General features: G+C 49.0%; 1 protein-coding gene across 1 annotated transcript; it reads left to right on the top strand.

Annotated features, from left to right (window-relative positions):
* The first annotated feature begins 648 nt into the window (after positions 1–648).
* On the top strand, positions 649–22,576 carry LOC122373501. The gene is made up of 3 exons (XM_043351627.1): positions 649–785; positions 4,568–5,055; positions 21,308–22,576. The coding sequence occupies exon 2, from the start codon at positions 4,576–4,578 to the stop codon at positions 5,038–5,040; it is 465 nt and encodes a 154-aa protein (XP_043207562.1). The 5' UTR covers positions 649–785; positions 4,568–4,575; the 3' UTR covers positions 5,041–5,055; positions 21,308–22,576.
* The last annotated feature ends 1,908 nt before the right edge of the window (positions 22,577–24,484 follow it).

Genomic DNA, 24,484 nt, shown 5'->3' with positions numbered 1-24,484 from the left:
CATAGCGGGCTGGTATAGGAGCGTCTTGCTATGCTGCACCATAGCTGGCTAGTGATTCTCTTTTGGCTAGAAATGGCATTAATCATTATCTCCACTGGCGAAAATGGCACTTGACATCACCGAATGCAACGTTCATGTTTGTTAGGATACATAAAATCAGGAAGATTACGCGAATTAGGTAGGCAAACGTGGAATAAAATAGGTGCTGGAAGTTTTGGTTTTGGTGCTGAATCAGCAAACAGCAAATACGGAGTTCAACTAGACGATCTGGCAACTTTAGGCTGTGTGGAAGCAATTAGGTGTCAGATTCAGATATTAGGGTCGAATAAGCATTTTGGGGCTGATCAGCAATTAGGTGCCAGAAACAGCTTTTTAGGGACCAGAAACAAATATTCCCCATTGATCATTGAGCAAATAGCTAGCCCGCTCATCGCCGTATGTGATTTTCTGTTGGAATGGGCAAAGCCATTCATCGTTTCCGTCTGATTTTACGACAAATCCGCACACCTGTGACGTTGCTGAGCAGGTTTCTGGCGATTTTTTTCGGGGCGGGTCGTCGCGCCGGCTCGCGCCGCGGCGGCTGCGATAAGGATTAGATGTCTGGTAGCGACTACCAGGCCGGCCCGCGGCCGCGGCCAGTGTCAGTGAGCCTATCGCCGCGCCCGGGTCAGTGCGCTTCCGGCTATTGGCTCCACGGGTCACCGACGCCGACCGAGACTCTATACCAGAGGGAGAGGTCTCAGAGCGCCGACTGCAGACGGCTACTGCGCGTAGGTCATACACAGGCGAGTATAGGGGTGCCGGGAGGGAAGGAGTGGCGATACAGGGCCGCCGACGCGAACTGGTGCATCTGCCGAGCCCGCGAGTTTGTCTTAAAATCTCAGGACCACCGGAGATATTTTGCTGGAGTGGTGTGTTCCAGATATTGTCTAACCCCGCGAGGTGTATCTGGCCCTGTCTGATTGACCTTTTGTGACGGTCGGTAAAAGGCCGACAACCATAAAAACGAGTGTTTGTTTTGGCTGTCGTCGTTGGCGACAACCATAGTACCTATGTACGGCTACCCCATGCTGCGTCTGACAGGATGGGCTGGGCAGTTGGGTAGTTCTGTGGAAAAGGCTTCCTTCATTTTCCACCTGCGGATGGTCACGTGCTTTCGACTCCAGTCCTACCCATCTTTATCCTTATATCACTCCGTAAAGTCAACTGAGTAGACTTAGGTGTTCGGCTTCCGGGAAATGTAAACAGCGAAAATTCGGTGCAGTGCTCTACTAGTTTCAATACCACCATTCTTCATCACCTTCCTATTGCCTATACCACCACCCACTTCATCGTCACCCAGCCTTCATCAAACGGGCGATGACTGAGAGCGTTTTTGCGCGAGGCTATCTCCGACCTTCGCCCGAGTCCATGGTCCCATGGTGCGCTGGGCGATTTTTTGCGACTGGTTTGATATTCCGACGTCTCTATCTGCATGTGCGCTTGCTTAAAGGGACCCTCCCACCTTCAAAAAAGTTAATGAATTGGCATGAAAGTGATGTCGCTCGGTTCAGAAAGAGAAAAAAGGAATATCTACCAAATTTCATCGAAAAATATTCACCGGTTTTCAAGATATTGGACTTTTACTTTTGTTTACTTTTTGGGATCTCCGCTGTTCCTAGCGACTTTATTTGAAAGTGCGGCATTTGTTGCGCGCAAAGCAGCATATACCACCGCGTGCTGCCAAACGTTTTAGCAAAAGATTTAAAAATCGTTAGATCTCCGCTGACGTCACAAATTCTAAGGGGGCATACCAATGCATTAGCCCCTTAGAATCCGAAAACTGCAAGTTTGAAATTCCATATCTCCGAATTAAAGCATTTTTCGAAGTTGTGAATGCCCAAACCGGTATTTTCAGGCCATGGCCACCAATTTGGCTATCTCAACTCAAAACTAATGTTAAGGTGGGAGGGTCCCTTTAAAGGGAGATAATGAGCTTTCTTTTTTCTTTAATAAAAATCACTCGACATCTATACTATTTCTACTGTAGTTTCTATAAAATATGAAAATTTCCTAGCACATTTTCGTATGTGAAAAAGGTTTTTATTTTTGCAAAAAAGAAGCAGTACTTGCAGTACTTGTAACACCCACCGAAATGCGTTGTCCTTCTTGTCCTTCTCTATAAAAAAGTCGCAGTATATGGCGCTTTTGTTTCAAACAGCGACGCTTGGGTTTTTGTTTATGTTATCGCCTTGTCGTTGCTTGGTTGTAAGGATTCTAATTTGAATTAGAGTTAATTCGGTTTAGAATTAATTAGATTCGTACATAGTGCCTACTCTTCTTTGTTTCCAAGTATTATTTTGCGCCACAAATGAACGGCATGCGCCAGAAACGCAGCCAAATCTTGCGATTGCGACTACGAAATTCATTATTTTGGCCTCAGAGCCTGAAGCGAAAAATACAAGCATATTTATTTCAAAAAGACTTCAGGTTTGTCGAACGGTGTTATGAGAATTTTGATAACAGTACTGCATAAGTTTTTCAGTGATGTCGCAAAAGTGTTGTATCTATCTTCTTTTATTGTGCAGTCGGCGGGACCGATTCAAAATTGAGTCGTTGCTACTAAAATAGCAGCATATGGCCTCAGATGATGAACAGGAAAAATAGTTGCGTAAATTTAGACATAAACCACCCCCAAACCATGAATATCTTTTGAAGGCACTATAGACGACCATTAACTAACTAGATGTGATGAAGATCAAATGTAAGGAATACGCTCATTTTACAAAATTACATGCAAGTACCAAAAAGTGATGTAAGTACTTATTCAACGGTCATTTTCAGCGCTCCCCGCTAACGTGACTTCAAGTTGAGATATTTGCGGCAAGGTACCGCATTGAGCAAAATGGTTTTAATTTACATTATAACTTGTTGTGTTTTGTCAGAAAATGATCCTAACTCAGATTTTGTGGAAAAAGGTCATTATCTCCCTTTAAGAGGCATGGAACTGCATGAGCGACATATTGGCCGACTGAAGGTCAGCTTCTCTTAATTTTTTTTTCTTAAAAAAATTAAAATGATTAAATGTTGCATTGTAATTGCCCGCCAATAAAAAATGAAATAATCTGATGGCATGCTTTACGCGCTCTAATTTGCTCTATAGCAGAGAAAATTAGGCCTAAAACACACCAAACTACAACTGTAAAATTCATCCGCTCAAATGGAGTGTTGCGCTCAAACGTCCTGACCCATTATCAGCCGTCGCAATTGACAGGCTCCTCAGATGCGGCTCGAACAGGTCGGCTGTCCGCGACATGGATCGGTCCCGTGTCACGATCAGCGGCAGAAGCCTTAGTGGTCAGTACGACTGCTGTCTGTAAACACTAGTGGCCCGTGCTATCAGCGAGACCGGCTTCAAGCTGCAGTATCGCCTCTCATGTGCATGAATAGGCCACGGATGGCTCTGTAGAACTGGCAGGGGCGATATCAATTATCGATCCACAATGCATTTCATTGTACTAGTGATGCACTTAAGACTCTTATTGCCCTGTTCAAATGGCAGTTTAAGTGCCGTGCCTCTTTTATTGGGCATGTTTTCATAAATATAGGCAGCATGCAATACCGCATATATGCCGTAAATAGAATAGCCAGCTGGCACCTACATGATGATGCCTTTGATGCATCAGAATAATCATATATGTACATACATACCTATAAGATGGATATGCTAACAGTCACCATTTTTAATTAATTATCTATGCAAAATAACTAATGTCAGTTGTCACTGAATTTAATTACATTTGATTATATCACTTCTCACTAGCCATAACTACTCGTATATGCCTAAAATGATATTCAACTGTATGAGGTCTCCTTGTCTCGCCATTTGTGAAGTTTACCTACCTATCTGAGAAAGAAAGGACTATTCTCTGTTATATTTTCATTCTCCATCGCCCAGTTTTACTTGTGTTATTTCAAGATGTAACATGCTCGAGTATTATGGCCAAACAGCCCGGTATTGATGTGTGATGTAATGGCCTCGATAGGTCGGTTTTGCCGCTCCGAGATAAATCACGTTTTTTATGGCTTTCCTGTCATATCTTGTGTCTGATGGTGGGCGACTGACCTGATAGGCTCCATCCCAAAGCATGGGGTCAGATGAACTTTGGGTGGGATGACAAAGTGTGCTGGCGAATTAACAGCATCTTGAAGAGTAACTCATTTATTAACATGTTCCCTGGTCTTTTATCACTATAAGAGGCGTCACGCTATCATCGATGCTCCAATACCCGACTTACCTTGTCAATCCTCCTCGTCCTATTCCTAAGCCCTTGCCCATATCTTTCTATCAACCAAAGGGTAGGCAGCATGACGTCATATCTGAACAACAACCTGGCATCACGTAGCGCATTGCTGTATCTTTCCGTCGCCCACTTCTCAGTAAAGCTCTTCGAAACACCTGCCTGCGCTGGTGGCCCTGCATGTGGTCTTTCAGCGACCACCAACCAGCTTCCATCGTTTTCCTCCCATCCTGCCTTGTCCTCCCCGCGCTGACCTGGCTTTGACCTTTCTCTGACGCTACTCTCAGAGATCGACATGGCGAAGGTTCTGCGCAGCATCATGGGTCGTCGGGACAAGTCGGCCCCGACTCCGGCCGTCTCCGCTGAGCCGGAGGACGCCGACGGGCGCCAGCAGGGCGATGGCCGCAACATGGAGCGACGCGTCTCCATCTCGCGCTCGGGCCGCTACAAGCAGCGCGACAAGCGGCGCAGCGGCATCTGGGACAACCCGCAGCTGGTGCACGACAACGGCAGCACGGCAGGGCACGCGGCGCCCCACGGGGCGCCCGCGGCGCCCCCAGCAGTCCCGCCGGCCGCGCCGCCCACCAACGACAAGGAGAACAGCGACGCCGGCAGCGTGCGCAGCAAGGACAGCGTGCGCTCGCGGTGCTCCAGCGTGCTGCTGGACACGAGCCAGGTGACCCAGGAGCTGCTGGACCTGGCGGAGCAGCAGCTGACCCGCGAGCAGGCCGTGCGCGCCGTCACCGTCACCAACTTGTGACGATCGCCGCGACAGGTGAGTGCTGGGATTGGCCAAAGCCACGCAGATAATCACGACCACGTAAGGCTCCAGGTTTCCTAGCTCCACTCTCAGATTGTTACAAAGATCACTGGCGGAGCAGGACACTTTCGAGATGTTGTCAGCGTTGAGGGGAGCTGAAATCCATGCTCGTTCCACGCTCTTGTATGTAAGACTGACCACCAAGCCTGCCTGAGCTTTGCATCTTGATGTCAATAGTTGTCCGTATGCTGCCCATGTTTGGGATGAGAGCAATTTGTCACACCAGCTGCCCCTATCAAGCAGCAGCCTGACTTCTGTCACAATTCACTGTCACGTGGAAATGTCAACTGTCAACTTAGATGCTATTCTCGTGTTGGTGTGTTCTGCGCTGGCCATAGCTGCAAAGCATGGTTAGATTTCTAAGGCTGCTGAAAATTATTTGAGCGTTGGAGAACATTCGACTGTTGAGACTATTGACTCAGAAGTCAGATCAGTCATGACTTAAATGTTTTCTGAACATTGCGAACAAATGCATCGTACTGCTGACGCAAACTGCGAAATCGAGTGAGCAAACGGCTGTAACATTAGTTTTCGTAGCACCCTTCCAATTATAACTTTTTATCTCACTTAAATGGATAGAAAATCATTGCCGGTCTGTTATGTACCCAAACCCGAAATCTGATCGCTAATCTGATATTGTTTAGACTTAGAGGCTTATTTATGTCCCCTGGCTAAAATGGAACGCCTTCATTAGCATTCGTTCATCGTTTTTTTGATTAGCATCCGTCATTAAAGCGAGCCCTGCGCTATCAAACTGATGAGGTGGGCTAATCCCGCCACTCGCCAGATTATAACAATATCGCTCTGATTGATATGGACAAAACCCTCGGCGTGATGCCGCCTCTTAGTCAGAGGTCATTATGTTGTAATAATGCGCGTTTGATGTCGTAGCCCTCGTCGGCATGGCATCAGCTATGTGTGTGTTTGCCTGAGCCCCTATTTTACGAAACTGCTAATTTCACTCCAACGTATATCAATCACCCGATCAGTGAGGAGGAACCTTATACCGATCAGTGAGCCATTACAATACACCAGTATAACGCCTTATGGGCGACTAACGGAGCGAGCGAGAGGGTGAGCCTTGCACGTGCGAAATTTCGAGGGGGTACCTCCAGCTGACTTGTGCACGGCACCCTACTAACCGGTCTCTAGCGATGTGCCAAATTTGAGCACAATCGGCCCAGCCGTTCTCGAGATCTGGAATCGGCACCCTGCACGTGCGCACGTGCAAAATGGGTCCCAACTGACTTTTGCACGGCACCCTACTAACCGGTCCCTAACCATGTGCCAAATTTGAGCGCCATCGGTCCAGCCGTTCTCGAGATTTGGAATCGACCCCTGCACGTGCGCACGTGCAGCAGCACCCCAACTCTGGCACATGGATATGCATTGCCTAGTGGGTGCCTACCTACATGCCAACTTTCAGCGCAATCGGCCAAGTAGTTACCGAGATATTGCAACAATTACAAAAGTGACACCTCTTCGTTTTGCACGTGGCACGTGCATAAGGGGTCACCCACATGCATCGGCAATAGTCCAATACTTGGTAGAAGGAATGAAGCTACCCTACAAAAATTACCGCGTGTAAATCGGTCAAGTGGTTGCTGAGATATAAGCCTCGCAAAAGCGTGACCACGGCCGGCCGGCCGGCCGCTCATACTCAGAAATTTCCGTTAATCTAAGGAAAGACTACCAGTATAACGCCTTTTGGGGCGACTAACGGAGCGAGCGACAGGGTGGGCCTTGCACGTGCGAAATTGCGAGGGGTACCTCCAACTGACTTGTGCACGGTACCCTACTAACCGGTCTCTAGCGATGTGCCAAATTTGGGCACAACCGGCCCAGCCGTTCTCGAGATCTGGAAGCGGCACCCTGCACGTGCGCACGTGCAGAGTGGGTCCCAGCTGACTTGTGCACGGCACCCTACTAACCGGTCCCTATCTGTGTACCAAATTTGAGCGCAATCGGTCGAGCCGTTCTCGAGATCTGGAAACGACCCCTGCACGTGCGCACGTGCAGCAGCGCCCCAATTCTGGCACATGGATATGCAGTGCCTAGTGGGTGCCTACCTACATGCCAACTTTCAGCGCAATCGGCCAAGTAGTTACCGAGATATTGCAACAACTACAAAACGGACATCTCTTCGTTTTGCATGTGGCACGTGCATAAGGGGTCACCCACATGCATCAGGAATAGTCCAATACTTGGTAGAAGGAATGAAGCTACCCTACAAAAATTACCGCGTGTAAATCGGTCAAGTGGTTGCTGAGATATAAGCCTCACAAAAGCGTGACCACGGCCGGCCGGCCGGCCGGCCGGCCGCTCATACTCAGAAATTTCCGTTAATCTAAGGAAAGACTACGCTCGCTTCGCTCGCTCCGTAATAACGCTCGCTTCGCTCGCTCCGTAACAATGGAATCATACCACCTGCATATAACCAGTATAACGCCTTGAGGGGCGACTAACGGAGCGAGCGAGAGGGTGGGCCTTGCACGTGCGAAATTGCAAGGGGTACCTCCAACTGACTTGTTCACGGCACCCTACTAACCGGTCTCTAGCGATGTGCCAAATTTGAGCACAATCGGCCCAGCCGTTCTCGAGATCTGGAAGCGGCACCCTGCACGTGCGCACGTGCAAAATGGGTCCCAACTGACTTTCGCACGGCACCCTACTAACCGGTCCCTAACTGTGTACCAAATTTGAGCGCAATCGGTCGAGCCGTTCTCGAGATCTGGAAACGACCCCTGCACGTGCGCACGTGCAGCAGCACCCCAACTCTGGCACATGGATATGCATTGCCTAGTAGGTGCCTACCTACATGCCAACTTTCAGCGCCATCGGCCAAGTAGTTACCGAGATATTGCAACAATTACAAAAATGACACCTCTTCGTTTTGTACGTGGCACGTGCATAAGGGGTCACCCACATGCATCGGGAATAGTCCAATACTTGGTAGAGGGAATGAAGCTACCCTACAAAAATTACCGCGTGTAAATCGGTCAAGTGGTTGCTGAGATATAAGCCTCGCAAAAGCGTGACCACGGCCGGCCGGCCGGCCGCTCATACTCAGAAATTTCCGTTAATCTAAGGAAAGACTACGCTCGCTTCGCTCGCTCCGTAATAAGTAACGGATCGATCCGCGTCGCTTACAAGCCGTGAAGTAAACCACACACTGATTCCGATGTCAGGGGTCATTGTTCGGAATCGGTACACCGAATGAGCCTCCCTATCAATCAGTGCGCGCCGCCAGCTGGTGTGGTTTGCGCCCCGGGGCGTATCCCTCCGACCAGGTGTGCCGGGGGGGGGGAGGGGGGATGGGGGGGTAGTCAGCTGGCCGAGCTCCACCGCCCGGAACGGTGGCCGCCCCGCATTCCGGGCGCATAGCGGAACCAGGCTGACTGTCCTGTCCCGCACTGCCCGCATAGCGGAACTACCGCTGAGTGTCCTGTCATGTTCGGCACTGGCCACATAGCGGAACGGGTCGGTCCTCCCCTGCCATGTTCGTGTGTGCGTGTCCTTGTGTCTCCGTGTCCGTGTCCGTGTGTCTGTGTCCGTGTGTCCATGTTCGTGTGTCCGTGTCCGTGTTCGTGTGTCCGTGTCCGTGTGTGGGGGAATTTCTGTTCCCATCTGTTCATGTGTGGACGGCAATGGCCATTAGCGTGTGTCTTTGCTTCATGCCCTTGTCGACGTCTCTGCACGGACCGTGTCTGCGTCCGGATGTGTGTCCGCGCTAGATTTGCAAGACTCTTCCTTTTTGGCTCTTCATTTTACCCCTTTCCGTCTTTGATGTGTGTCCGTGTGTCACTGTGCTCCCTGTAAAACCGAATCAGTTCCCATCCGCTCTTTATGAGTCTCTTGTTGAAGGATGAGGAGTTCTCACCCTGTACTAATGAATTACAATGTCACGCTCCCCTGAGGCCGTGCCGTGCTCGACAGGCCCACTACGAAATATCGATGACCTCTCACTTACACTGGTGAGCACCGGTCATGAGAGAGAAGATCGTACCCTCCTGAACAGCGCACAAAACTCTCAGAGAAATCGACCCCACCGCAGCGCACAGCTCTCTTACATCTCATCTGACTTTGCGGCCTCACTGGCGAGCCTTCACCGCGCTCCGGCCATTGAGTTACGCTGAAGCCGGTGTAAGCTTCCGCATATAACCTGGGCTCAGGGGAGTGGAGGCTCGGATTCCAGAATCTGAGCCCATATCAGCTGCCAACAGGGCATGCAGTATCATCATCAAGTGTTGAAGGCAGCGACAAATTGGTAAAAATATGAGGTGAACTTGTGACATAAAACTGATGCAGTGTCACATATTTTTGTGTAAAGATAACGAAGAAAAACAGGCATAACCAGGTCAATTCATCCAGCAAATTACCCACCATAAGTTAAAATTTCTGACCGTAAAAGGAAACCATATCCATGGTCCAGCACTTAGGCTAACGCGATATATTGAACTAACGCCCAAAGCGCGCTGTCGTATAACGCAACGCCAGAATAAGAGCACACACAGGTGCAACATTGCGTTGGTATCAAAACTTGTACCAAAAATAAACAAGCGTCAGTAACTGTATATCTATGTAACCTTTCAAATCACGCCGTCTCTCTGTGTGGACATTCTGTCTGCGAAATCCTTTGCCCAAACATCACCTCCATCGCACTTACCAAGGACCCTCGAGTCGCCATGCTCTCAGAGACCCAATCTCTGCCCAATTACACGCGGAGGACCAGCACAGGAGAGTGGCTCGCGCCCATGCTCGGCACTCGTGTCCTATGGAAGTGCGCCGGGCGACACGGTGCCGGCCGGGGCCCATTTATCTTGTGAATGGTAGCAGTAACACACCGGTGTCGGCCGGCTGTCACACACAACGAATGGCTCCGCCCGCCGGGGACAGCCACAACCGCCCCGCTCCCATCGGCGCGCTAACTGATTCAGAGCTGTGTTTGGAGGTGTGCGGCTGAGAAGGCGACGAGACCACATAAATCCGAATATTTTTACAGCAGCATTTAGTCTTTTTACAGAGGAATCGAATGTCGAACCATCTTTGAAGGGAATGATTTTTTTGCAATTCTTTTGCATGAATATGAACGACTTCACTCAAATTCAGCCAAAATATAGGAAACTTATCTATTTATTGGGGCCAAAGCCAGCCTAATGCAGGCATAAGACACAGTCTTCATAATCAGATTCGTCCAAAATACTTATTTTAAGAAAAAAATCACACTTCAGCTTAGCGGAACGCAATCCGTGAAATGTTTTTTACTTTTTCTCCTCTTCTCTCTGTTTCTATTAGGGGGCCACCATATAAGTTCGGGCTCAACCCCTCACTGCACCGAAGTCCATCTCGTCGTCCGTCGGCCGTGGTCCGGCCGGGCGCCGTTTCCGGTGGCAGCCGTTATCTGGGAGGCCGGGCGGCCACAGCGGCCGTCTCCTGGTCGGTCGTTACGGGACCTCCGGGACACACCGAGCGGCCCGAGCGGCCGTGCTCCGCGCCGAGCCCCTCCTAATGACCGGATAGCGGGCATTGTGTCTCTGTCTGGCGCCAGCGCTACCATTGTGACCTCTTAACGGGGCCGGCCCCACGTGTTGCAATGAGCAGTTTGGCGCCGCCGCGGGTACCATGCGTGAAACGGACAGAGTGCTGGGCCTCGCCAAGTGTTCACAAGGCGTGGAATGCGAATGGCTGCTTGAATAGACCCCAGTGGTGTATTGGGATGATTTAGAGAGAGGGCATATCGTTGAGTGGCCGCCATCGGACGGAAAATATGAGCGACAGAAAAGAGAGGGGAGGGAGAGAGAGAGAGAGAGAGAGAGAGAGAGAGAGAGAGAGAGAGGGAGGGAGAGAGAGATAGAGAGAGAGGGTGAGTGTGAGAGAGAGGAGAGAGAGAGAGAGAGAAAGAGAGTGAGAGAGAGAGAGAGAGAGAGAGAGAGAGAGAGAGAGGAGAGAGAGAGAGAGAGAGAGAGAGAGAGAGAGAGAGAGAGAGAGAGAGAGAGAGAGGAAAAGCGAAGGAAGCGGGTAGGAAGATGGCGAATGAATTAAGAGGAAATGAGCTACTATCAAATTCTAAGTAAACATCACCCCACTGATTTGAATTTCGCTCACCTCCGCCGGATGCGTTTCGCTCCCATTTCCGTTCGGCTCCAAACCTATCACCTCAGCGTGGATCTGTTTGTCCGCGATGGCTGGTCCCGCGGTGTCCCATAAGTCTGATCGAGTTGAGACTGCTCTGGCGGCCGCCGTCCTGTTTGTCTCTGCGCTGAGCCGCGGTCCGCGGGGGATCCTGAGGGATCTCAACCCGCGGTGCCTTCCGTCCCTCCAGCCCGGATCGGTTCAACTTTATGTGGCCGACCGGAGAGTGAGTCGGTGTGTTTTGCCCGGACGTCCGGTCACCGCTGCAATCAGAGTGTTCGCCGGTGTTCGGCGCTAGTTTCCGCCGAGACCGTGTGCAGGTCTAACATTCTGCGGAGCGTCAACAGAAAGATTGGATTAAATCCAGACCAGGAATGACGAGCTGGTGTTAGGAGATTGGGTAAGAGTTCAGATACTTCAGTGGGTTCGGTATAAAATGATGCGCTGTCAATCGTCTACCGGTATTTTTGCAACCGTGACCCTTTACTATTACCGTAATTGACTGTTTGAAACAATTCTTATCATTGGTATTATCAACATCTATATTTGGTTTGAATAATTGATTCGAAATTGGGGTATAGCTATGGTTTTCTTATAGCCTCCAACTCAGAATGACATGTCTGAAAAAAAAATCAGCTGACCATCTTTCGACTTCGCGTTTTTGCTGGCACTTCCCATAGATTTGCGCCTGAAATGAAGTCAGTTTCCAGCCACCCATTAAATCGCCCGCCAGACACCGCAGCTCTGCCGAGAGCCAGAGAGTCTGGCATGGAATCTACATTCTGAGTCTCGGCGCCACCTCGTCTGGCTTACATATTGGACGGCGGCGGGGCGCGCTGCCGGAGATCTGCATATGACCCCGGGCGATTCGCAGATGACCTCGGTGACCTCGGCTCCCCACCGTCTCGCGGCCAGTCCGGAGATCACCGGCGATGAACGGTGCGCCACCGCTTCGTCTCCATCGCTCCCAAATCGCCGCAATCGCACCAGAATCTGCCGCCGCCGCAGCGGGATGATGAGGTCGGCTAACCAGCACGTAGATAAAACGGGAAAATACCGCTGATGGGTTGAACGGCGGTGAATTTTGTCCCGAGACGTTAACGGCGAGCACAATGTTTAAAGACGAGCTGGTAACACTAGGACGAGTCCCAGGGGAGGTATTTTCATTACGGCAGGACTCGGCTATCGCTGCTCGCGGCCCAGTCTCCATCGCATTACCGCGGAGGCCAAATCCGCACCGGTCTGCCCGCCGCGCCTCCTGATGCCGTTCGGATCATTCGTTAGCGGGCTGGAATCATATCCTGCTCTTATCTGCAGCCGTAATTTCCGCATCTCTGTGCCGCCTTGCAGGAGGCAGAAAATGACTCCACTTATCGTGGGGCGGGCCTTTTCTGAGAAGACGAAGAGCCTGTCGGCGCTGATACCGGCTGTATGGCGGCGCTCATCTCGACTCTGCTTTCAGTTCTGGCCACTGGCTGGACGATTGATGTGTGATGCCGAGCGCCGTTCGCCGTCATGAAGTCCTGGCCGTTGCTGATCGATCGGTGCTGCTCCCGGACTGACGTTTGACGACTTAATACCCACCAGAGCCGGGGCACGGGGTCCTCCTCAAAACGACCGACCGGCTTACTTTCTGGTCTCCGAGTTTGGTTTCGACTTTGGGCGGTGTGGAATTAGCATGTCCGCATTTGTTTGCCGGTCTCTCGGTCGTCAGCCATGTCTGAAGATGACACTTTCGGCTTCCGTTGAAAGAGTCCAGAGGAGAGAGAGAGAGAGAGAGAGAGAGAGAGAGAGAGAGAGAGAGAGAGAGAGAGAGAGAGAGAGAGAGAGAGAGAGAGAGAGGAGGTGAGACTGGAAGGAAGGACTCGTGCTCCTCACTTTCCCAGCGTTTCTGAACGTTGTTCAAATTGCTGATAGAGAGCTATGCCATTTTAACTCCACCACACATTACAGTAATTTCAGGTTCCATAATCTGCGCGGTCAGGAATTCAATTTAATATTCAGACAGTTTTCTAAGCACAGTGTATAGATATCTAAGCAACATGGATGGACCAAGGATGGACATTGCTAAGTGTATATAGGTATATGCGGCATGCATATAAAGGTGCGAAATAGAACTTCAATTAAATTATGAATATAAATGTTCAATGACTCAATTTCAAATGCAAAGCCTAAAATTTACGTAGTAGCGAACTCACATCATCACCTTATTCATTTTACCCCCATCCATCGCATTGCAGACGAGTCCAAAACAGTGGTGGCGGAACATCTTCAATTAAGGGGGGGGGGGGCACTGCCAACTTTTGGTCCCATTCTTTCCATGCAACACCCACAGGGCTAATGTTAAAATGCCGAAATCCCCGGCGAAATCCACGGTGCCCCGGTGCCCCCGCGTTCCGCCGCCTATGAATTCCAAAGTGCAGATACATAGAACTGAGAGATAAGTTGTGGGAAATCATCTTCCAACTATACTTTCTAAGGTTCAAACTTAAACCACATCAGATACCATAGCGCACTTTCACATTGTTGTTGGTGACTGTCTTGAGTTTGACAAATGACGGCCAAATATGGCGTTGGCATGTTTTTCCAATAACGCTAGGTTTCCTCCTGTTACGAACATTTTTTGTCTAATCACAGTAGCTTGGTGAGCTCGGTTTTTAATCTCGAGTGCTCGGGTTCTAACTTTCTTAATTATTCAGGAGGCAGCTCGCTTCGGGTGTCGGGCCTCACGCACAAGTGGCACAGCTGGAAGAACAAATGATTTTTATGTCTGAGAGCTGAATAATGAATATTGCCTCTTATTGCCTATGCACTGCACACGATACCTAGCCTAAAATTTCACGTCCGGCAAGGGTAATGAAAAAGCTGAAAGAGTAAACCATGTTTTCACGAATCGAAGGCCTGCTAACACGCTCTAGGTGCTTACTTATATTATAACTACTGCCAGCAGAGCCGGGCTAGAGCCGGCCTGGGCTCCTGGCATTACCATTCCGCAAAAGGTCAGGTCGGACGCTCCGATTCTGAACTCCATGCGACTGCACAAATCGCGGCAATCAAGATTTACGACATGTGAACCACGGGATCTACTGGATACCTACGCTGGTGACCATTTTCGCGTACTGTCGGATTGTATTTGCCTTCATCGATGCCATTTTATTTTAGGAGCAGGCTATAGTAGAAGGTAAAAATGACATTCTGTAGCCGAAAACCAGGTTCGTGGAGCATTCGTATGGCGTGATCAGTCTGATTAGTCTGGTAGCACGTCTCCTCTCGGCCGCTGATAGCATTACGTGGCATGGTGAATGTCCTCGCTGACGTCACTCTGACGCAGCAGAGGTCAGCTGGGGCTGCCACAGGCTGGCTCCGACCCGAACCGGTCAATCGGCTAAGCCCAGCAACAGTGCGCAGTCAGATGTTTAAATTTATAGGTTATGCTTGCCGATGAAAGAGTGAGCGGTTTCTCGTCATTCCATCAGTTTTTAGCCTGAACAAAATGCCTGCTGAACTGCTGTGGCCTGTGTGGCATTTATTTTGAAAACAACAGACTCGATTGCAGACCAGTTTATATTTGTTAATTACCAACTCGTGCTGCTTAGATAGCTCACATGCTATTCAACCTCCTCCTCATGGGATGTTTGGGTACAGACCAGATCCAACGCCATTTCACGAAAATCGGGAGCACTGGCGTGAGCAATGCAATGCAGTCTGGTCACGCACTATTCCGAGCTCGGTACACATCGCTCGGGCAGAATATCGCCCGGGCTCGGTACACATCGCCCGGACAGAATCCGTAATGCCGGTGGCTGGTGTATGCTGTGGCATTTTCGCGTTAGGTCACAAAATCAATGTCCGTTCTGTTGTGGTAGGCCAGAATATGATTATCGTTTACAAGAGCAGAATTCACCAGGCCATAAATGGTTCGTATGGAATCCAATTATAGTCGCCTGTAATATTTAGCGCGGTGTTTGGGGACGCTACGTGCTTCGAGAGTCAGATGCCTTTAGTCGCAGTCAATAAGTGAACAGCACCTGAATCTATGAAGGCCGATATTGGGAAGCTACAGGGTCCTTTTTAAGGTTATTGGGCTTTTGGCGATAGAAGTTCCTTTTGAAACATATGAGACAGAGAGCACGCGCTTTCAAAGACTAGCATAATATTTTATTATTTTTAGCGATAAAGTATTAGGAGTATAAGCCGAAATTAAATAAAGCTAACTAACCTCGAATCGCCCCCTATGACCGATGACCGGTGATAGTTTCGTAAAAGTCGTGAAATTTGGTCTGGCCTTACAAATAATGCCTACCTACCATGAAACGTTAGTGATGTTACCATAAAAGCTAGTGATGAAACGTTTAAAAGGCAATTTCGACAGTTTTGATCAACCATTTTCATAACAAACCATTTTTTTCTGAACATTTTTATGCCTATATGTGAAGAGAAAGTTCATCGGTAAAGACTTGTAAACCAATGCGTTACTTGTCAACATCTAATGTTAAAGTTTTTCGCCTTTATTCTTCTTTCCGTCTCGAATCATAGCTAACAACGCCAAAAGTAGCACCAGTGCGCTGAGTTGCACTTTCTCTCCGAGTGCAGTTGCGCCACCCCTCCAATCAGGTGCCGGGTGCACCTGACCTGACCCGGCCAGCGCCTCTGTCCACACCGCAGGGGTGACTCGTCGCGCCCTTCGTCAGAAGTGGTCCATTTCCGCCAGTACCAGCGCCGCTGCTGGCCGGAATTTCGAGTCCACTGTCAACACTGCGCGCTGACGAGTCGGTGGCGACCGTGTCAGGCGCGGGCCGGCCGCGTCAGAGCCGTTTATTGGAGGAGCCGATGACGTGTTTGGTCCAATACCGGCGGCGGCGCGCCGTTTTAGCGCTGCCCTGCTCCGGGCGATGTCAGTTGCCGTTAGTCACAAAACGCAGTTAGCTGGTGTTGATTATTTGGTTTCCGCGGGCTGGGTCGAACCAGGAACTCTGGCTGATGTTGGGTGGTCGGTTTTGGTGCTGTCATTTAGGGTTCGTGGCCGCTGACCACCCCAATTTTCTTCGTCGCGAGACTTAAGTTTGTATTGGAGACATTTGTATTCAGAATGAATGGGTATATCTCCCAGAAAACTGACGGGAAAAGTAATCACTAATAAAATTTTACTTTAAAATTTACATATTTTTATAGCTTATTTCATTCAAAATTTCATTCACTTTCACCTCCCGGGTATTCATTATTGTGACACGTATATTGACATTTCAATTTTGTTTTGACTTGGCTTCCTGAATACAATCATCAGCATTTCTTTCACATGTTCCGGTTCCAATAAGCAAGTATGTACTAGTATATACTAGTTAACATATACTAGTTACATACATAATAGTTACATATACTAGTTACTAGTTAACACGGAAGTTTTAACATTTTTACAGTGTAGTTGAACAAAGAGCATATCAAGCTCATACAGTCACCCAAGCACAAAACCATGTCATCGTAAGCCGGCGTGTGCTCGATGTGCGCGTACGTTTTTGTCTTGTGTTCCGCACAGTTCAGCGCTACGGACTTCTAAAGCTACTTCAATCGCCTGCCTGCTGGGCTGCGGAATGGAGTATTGAAGCACGGCTCTGCACCGATGCGTACTGTTTCGAGTTTCTCCGTTTGAGGCGGCTGCCGCGGCTGTGGTCCTCGGTTTGAATAGATGCACTAGTTCCGCTGGTGAGCCGTGTATAATTTCTGGCCTCGATATGTGCCGGAGCCTTGCGGCGCCGTCCAGCGCCCGGGGCAGTGCGCCGTGACACGCGGTCGCCGCGTCGGGCGGCGGTGGTAGCCGGCCGTTCCACGCTGCCGGTGGAGCGGGCTCGGCCAGACGGCTGTGGTGTGTCCCCGCCGCGACCCGTGCGACCCGGCGAGCTGGCGCAGCTCACCGCGTGAAACACCAAACTGCGACAGCCCATGGCTCGTGGGACAGGACAGCATGATGACTGATGGTGAGACGATAACAGACATGGCACACCTGAGCACAGGGACCGACAGACAATCAGCTTACACATCCGAAATCAATAGTATCAGTCCAGCCTAAAAACGTTGTTCAATGCTGACTCGCACCGTTCACTGCAAAATGAAATCCAAAGTGTGCGTAAGATTACACCGAAAACACACCAAACACAGGGATAAACAGCGATTTCTGAACATTATGACTCCCATTTGCGACACACCTGGCTGCGATAGCTCTGACGGCGGTGTTTTTCTCCGAGCTCCACAATATCAAATGTGTTTGCTTTCTATCTGCGGTGTCGCACCGGCGGAAACTCCCGGGTCGATAGCTGCAGCAGTGTTTGTGGGCGGAGAGTCAGATGTCAGCGCCGCACCTGGTCAGACCGGCTGTGGGCGCGGGATATCAGCCACCGGCAGCCGCAGATCAGCCGAGCGCTGATACTGAGTCGTCAGCCGCACCGGGTCGATATCAGACGTCAGCAGGCGCACCTGACTGCACGCGGCGGCCGGCCCTCGTGTACCCAGCTAATGGCCGGCGCGAGATAGACAGGTGCCGCGTGGACACACACAGACCGCCTCCGGACCGGAAACTATGTGGTTCACGATGATAGACACAGATTGAACGACTCCAGGAACAATAGCAGAATCAAACTCGGCACCAGTCTCCGGCGCTGCTCGATAGGAGATGGCGCGTCGAGTTCGAACGTGTCCAACTTTCCTCGCCTCGGACGGCCGCCGGCGGGGTCCGTGAGATGGGCCGTCTTGTTGCAGTGAGTGCGACAAGGCACTCTGACACGGGCCACCGGCGCGCCTGCTTACTATGCATTGTGTTCCGCACCCCAGGCGCGCCCCAAGGCTCGGTTCACACGGTAGAATACAAAGGTGCACCGCGGGCGGCGCACGCGCGCAGCGCCGGACCGTCGTGTATGCGTGCTGACGTTCGCAATATTCTGTTGAAAACCAGATCAATATGCTTCACATAGTAACCAGTCCATTAGATAATTGAACATCGTATGACTGCAGGAGAGAGTTCAAGATGCGGCTGATTGGTACTCGAGATAGTGAGGTGTAGGTACCGACTGAGAGCAAGAGTAGATTAGTCGGTGGGTAACGGGCACTCGCCTAGATACAAGATCAGAATATCGATGTCGCTACCGAGACAGCAGTCTTGAGAGAGAGGGGGAGTCCATGTAGAAGAAGGGGGGCGATGGGAATATGGACTGTAAAGCAGGGAGACGTAATCTTTATAGTAATTGCTGTGCTTTCCTAAGAGCAGGGGTCTCCTTCTTACATTTGTTCTTCCAAAGCTCACCTTTCAACACATTATTATACGGTCAACCTCACGTTGTTTTCGTACCTCGTTGCATACCGTTTTCCTCTGTGCATGGCTCATTGCATCCCACATGTTGTTTTATCTGGGCAGTTCCACAGAATTTCTCCCAGTTTTCCTCGAGGAGCGACTGGTTCTGTCCACAATATTCACAGCCAATGTGGCGTGAATCCACCCGATGTCGAGTGAGCAGCTGTCGCAGCCCTGCATTATCCTGTCCATACACATGTCAAATCGGGAGACAGTTGGAATGGATAAGGATCAGTGATGCGGAACGCCATGGCTCCGGTTGTCACCCCTCTCCGCTCCATGCCTGACGGCGCAATGGGAGACAGCCTGACGGGTGCGATGTGCTGCAGGGAGAAATGGGGACTGGGGGAGAATGTGCTTAATGCGGTCACGACCCTAGAAATACACGTCCTGAATAGAAAGTGTCAGGCTACTTTGGTGTCGCCTCGTTGAGTCTTACTCTTGTCCAAAGCTGCATGAAGCGGGTGTTGGTGTAGTGTAAAGGTAATCAACATGAAAGTTACTGGATCATTCCTCGGCCTCAGAGCACTTCCTTCTTCCGGGATTCTGGACTTGCTATCGGCCCGATAACCTGTTAACCTTTCGGTTCGGCCACCTGGCAGGCTCTCCATTTCTCTGAGTCGGCTGCTGATGACCGAGAGTGGCTGGCTGGCAGGCGGTATCGCACCTGCACTCGTTCCCATGGACGGGCCGTCAATTTAGTCCGCCACTGGCCCGCCATTCGCCCGCCATTCGTTCGCCGAAGTGCTCCATTCGGTACTGGTCAGCCTTGTGTAGCCGGCCGGCGCCATATCGGACCGGTCACTCAACGTTAGCGAGCTCGACTGCAATCAGGGTAACGAGCGTCAACGGCTATCGAATGGCCGAGACTCGCCTCGAGACTCGAGACTAGGGTGGCGTTGATTTGCTCCAAGTTAGTTTGAATGAGATGTATGCTAATGAGGCGCCGACAGAGGACGTTTGAACTTTGTTGACCCTGACACTGGTTCCGTTGGTTTAGTTCAGAAAGTTTGGAGCTCATCTGATGATGATGTCATGCTTTTTATAATAAGTGGGTAGGTACGGACTTAGGAATGAAAACATAAACAGCATTCCCTTGATTTCTTCAGTACCTACCTACACAAAAAAAAACATTAAACCACATTACTCCTTCATTGCAATGCTTTCCTAGCAATATCACACCCTAGCTCCGAAATATAAACGATGTTTGCTTAAGAGTTCCTTCTTCCCACTGCATATTTTTCCGTAAAAACCCTGACGAAAACATCAGAAATTCAAATAAAAAAGGCTTTTTCTGAGGATCGAGGCCCCAGTCGGAAAGATGAAGCTTGGAAATTATTTTGCAATAGGTATTTAGAGAGTAGGTATGCGGCATTTATCATATTACAATAAATAGGACGGTGCCTATTATAGCGGCAAAGCAACTTTGTTTTAAAAATAATGTTTGGGGACGAGTGGAGGTTGCCCGCATACCTATTTTGTTATTAAAAACCTGGACGAAAACATCGGAAATTTATATTGAAAAAAGCACTTCCTGGGGATCGAGGTCCTGGTCGGGTAGATGTAGCGTTTAAACTCGTATACCTAATAATAGCGACAAAGCATGATCGTTAAAAAATGTCCAGGGACCAGGAGTCCTGCAGAGTGCAGACTATCTTTTTTCAGTTACACCGTGTTATCTGAACGACATTCGAGCATCAGTTGAACTTGAGTGGCCATCTTCAGGTCTAGTTTGTCTAGCTGACCATGCCTGCAATCGTATTCAAACAGACACAAGCAGTCCACTTCAAAGCTGATTGCTTTTGAAACGCGATATTCTGGCGATCGGCGTTCGCCAAGCACGTCAGCATTGATAACGGCCACCTAATCACCCTTTCGGACTAGTTTTCAAACAATTGGAAAAATGACAGGGTGATGGGTGGATTGTCAGTGCCTATTTATGCATAGTTGGTTGTTAACCCTGAATGAAAAGTTGCTTGTCCTAAACGCGCTTGGACAGAACGTCAGAAGGAAAGTTTGCGATTTTTCCGATGCTTTCCGAGGGCGGCATCGGACGTCAGGCAGTTGTCGATGCTGTCGACTCCTAAGCATAAAGCATCGCCTGGAGGTTGCATATTTATATGCTGGGTTGGCCACGAGACCAAACATCTGGAAAGCTTTGGTGGTCCCCGCGGTGCCATCATCGCCGGCCAAATTCCGTCTGGTGGCGAATCTAGAGCACGTTTTGCATGCAAGGGGCCGAGAAAATCAGACTCAGTCTCGGCCCTCAGCCAAGACGTTAATAATTGCATGGTTAGCTCATAGCCTCATACGGTATGGCAAGCAATGACAACTATTCAGCGATGGAATTTTATAAATTTATACCTACCACAAAGCACGTTTTTGTGAGCGGTTTCCATTAGAATGCATTCATTGTATAATGCATATGCTTACACTACATGCGTTAAATAGATAGATGTTAAATAGATAGATGTTAAATAGATGTTAAATGGTTAAATAGATAGAAATAGATAGATAGAAATAGAATAGATGTAGATGCGTTAAATTCTTCTCTTAACACGCAATGTTTTTTTTTTTAAATCAGCGTTTATAAGCCATGCCTATCTACATACCTGAAAACAACGCCATCATCATAACAATAATCACATACAGTTTAACCGTTTTGGTCCTTGATCCACTGTGTCCTTACATGGCGACTTCAGGTCAATGACAGCGCCTCTCTTTTTTTTTTCTCAGGCGACATAAGCTGTGATGCAGAACCAAAGCGGCAGTACTGAGCACGACAGCCCGGCTGCGACCGTCTCGACGCCCGGCTACGCCCGTCTCGACAGCCCGGCTACGTCCGGAGCATCAGCTGTTGGCTACGGCGACAGCACGGCGGTACGGCGGAGCACGGCACGGCGGTACGGCCGGTCAGGGTTCCTGACGATTGCGTACCGGTAACATCCGGAGTCTGTACGGTCAGTGGCCGCTGGCCACGGATAAACTGAAAGCTCCGCCAGCGATCGGGTGGCCACTAGTCGTGCACGACGGCGGGTCAAGTGCGTTAGAGACAGTGTTCAGACGAGTTGTGACATTCTACTGATGGACCGTGATGGACCATAATCGATAGTGTTACGTAGCAGTGGACCAGTGACTGATAGGGCGCCGCTGAAGAGACTAAGGGGTCCGATGTAGATCCGACACAGCGGGCCAAGTGTCCCGACCGATGGGGGACTGGGTTTGATCGTGATCGTGTGCTGATGCGATCGTCAGGGACTTGCCGAGGCTGAAGAAATGGAGGCGCTATTTCAACACATATAAAGCAAACGTGATGTTGCGACTGCCAAGGCATTCGTCAGTTGGGGCAGTGTGCGCTAGTTGTGATTTATTTCCCGTTTGTAGTGGTTTGGCGGAAACGCATGGCGTAACTTTAGTGTAATAAATAACGCTGACACTATGAAGCGAATGGTGTGGTGCTATAACTAGTTGTGTTATGTATGTAGTGACCGCAGAGGTCAGCTGCACTCATAAATCGAATTATTTATCAGCCGACTGATCGGCCGCGGACGAGTTTAAGAAGAAAAAAAATGCCGGCGTATTTATACGCTCGTCATTTGTGTCTGTCGAGAAGTTCAACTTCAAGTGATAAGTTAGCGAATCAACTTTTCATTGTCGAATTATCATCAAGTGTAAAAAGGTTTGCCAGTTTATATGACACCGCGCAACGTACGTATCTTTATTCTTTACCAAGCCAGACCCATAACGCTAGTTTGCTGCCCCATCCATGGTAGTCTGGAATGCAGCAGATAGGTACCTAAGTGTTTTTGAAGGATTTTATGAAGCTTTGATTAAACTGATCAACATCGGTATGATTTAATTGTTTAGGATTTTGCCAGTAGGCACTAGCTTCACCTTACTGCACAGTGTGTTGAGTATTGCTGTTTTATTGTCATTGTTTGTGATGTGTATCGTGTGGAGTGTGTCGGAGCTACGACTGACAAAATAAAAAATGGGCTAAAACGGCAACGTTTGGGTGATGCTCCGCAGCAGGTTGAGGTATGCGTACATAACGACAAGGTTATCACAACAAATTTAACTGCGAATGAATCGCTATCTTCCTTCCGATCCACAGTGAGCAAATTGGCCGTTTGCCGCGTGTCGTAACCGGTAGATTTAAGCCCAGACCTATCTCTCTCGGTGAACTCGGTCACACCGTTTTCAATATGCGCAATTCTGCCGCCTGTGCGTCTGATGGCGTCTGCATTCGCATGCTGAAAACTGCTTTCCCATCTATCGGTGACGTTATCCTTCACATCATTAACACTTGCATCTCAAGGTCCGATATCCCCTTTCATTGGAAACACTCTATAGTTCACCCCATCTTCAAGTCTGGAAACCCATCTGATCCCACTAATTTTCGACCTATCTCCTTAGTACCTGTCATTATGAAGGTGGTCGAGCGAGTCATTCACAAACAGCTCTATCGCTATCTCTCCCAAAACCATCTTCTGGCCAATACCCAGCACGGTTTCCGACCCCGGCACTCAACTGAGACAGCACTTCTGTCCGTCAGTGACCAAATCCTGGCCGCCACCGATAGGGGGGATGTCTCTATGCTATGCCTTATTGATTTAAGCAAATGTTTTGATGTCATCAACCATGAGTTATTACTCGCTAAATTGGCAATGCACGGCATAGAGACATCCTGGTTCGCCGCTTACCTCCAGGGTCACACACAGAGTGTGTCATTGAAGGACGAGTCCGGTCGCCGGGTATTATCACAACCTCTCCCCAACTCTATGGGCGTCTTTCAAGGCTCGGCACTCGGTCCCTTACTCTTCACGGTATTTTCCAATGATCTATCACTTTATTCTGAGGATGCAGCAGTCTTCCAGTACGCTGATGATACTCAATTGTTGGTGAGTGGCCCTTTAAAGGGACCCTCCCACCTTCAAAAAAGTTAATGAATTGGCATAAAAGTGATGTAGCGTGAATCACAAAGAGCGAAAATGAACATCTACCAAATTTTACCGGAAAATATTCAACCGTTTTCGAGATATAAGACTTTTATTTTTGTTTACTTTTTGGGAACTCCGCTGTTTCTATGACGTCACATAAAGGTTTTCTTTACGTCGGCATTTGGAAGCAATAATTTGGTATCAAAGTGCGACAAATATTGCGCGAATGATGCGTTTATCTCACTGTTTATCTTATCAAGGTCAATATATGATGGCCAACAAAGGATTCCAGTACAATTCTTCTTATGGCATTTTTTCGTATCGCAATTCTTCGTCTGCAAATCTTCGTCAGGGCATTTATTCGTATCGCATTACTTTGTCTCGCATCAGGGTATATGAAAATCGGCTCGCATTTCTTCTTCAACGCAAATATATGCAAGAGTAAGCATTGATGGACAAATAAATGCACCGACGAAGATTTGTAGACGAAGAAATGCGGACGAAGAAATGTCATGCGAGGATTCGTTCGGGTACCATGACATTTATGTGATTTCAAAGTCAAGGTTCACAGCTGATCTGCTAAATCAAGCCAAGAATCCAAACTATCAAAAAACTATAAATATTTGTTTGTCTGTCACAGAGGTCTCAAGCAATATAAGGTTGACATATGTTGAATCAAAAATCTACTGCCACAACTCACATCTCCTGCCTTAGTTTATCATTGTTGTTTTAACTTGCTTTCAAGAGAAACAGAAGCCAGTATCTGATATCACTTCAGATGATTGTTTCAAGATCTGAGTTCAAATGGAATTAAAAGCAAGATCAAGATGAAACAGGGATTATTGCTGTTAAAGTAGTTTGGCCATGATACAACAGGCACATAAATCATTAGCCAAATCAAATACTGGTTGGTTTGTCAAGATGTTTGTTGTCTGTCGTCTGTCGAGCTGCTATGAACACTGAACGCTCTCAC

This window comes from Amphibalanus amphitrite, unplaced genomic scaffold, assembly GCF_019059575.1.
Source record: "Amphibalanus amphitrite isolate SeventyFive unplaced genomic scaffold, NRLGWU_Aamphi_draft 001505F_arrow, whole genome shotgun sequence".
In the NCBI taxonomy this organism is placed as follows: domain Eukaryota; kingdom Metazoa; phylum Arthropoda; class Thecostraca; order Balanomorpha; family Balanidae; genus Amphibalanus; species Amphibalanus amphitrite.
Note: the sequence above shows the minus strand (reverse complement) of the source record. Positions and strands in the feature narration are given on the sequence as shown.

Excerpts from the sequence above, each read along its gene's own strand:
- LOC122373501 (XM_043351627.1), top strand. The coding sequence starts at position 4,576 with ATGGCGAAGGTTCTGCGCAGCATCATGGGTCGTCGGGACAAGTCGGCC.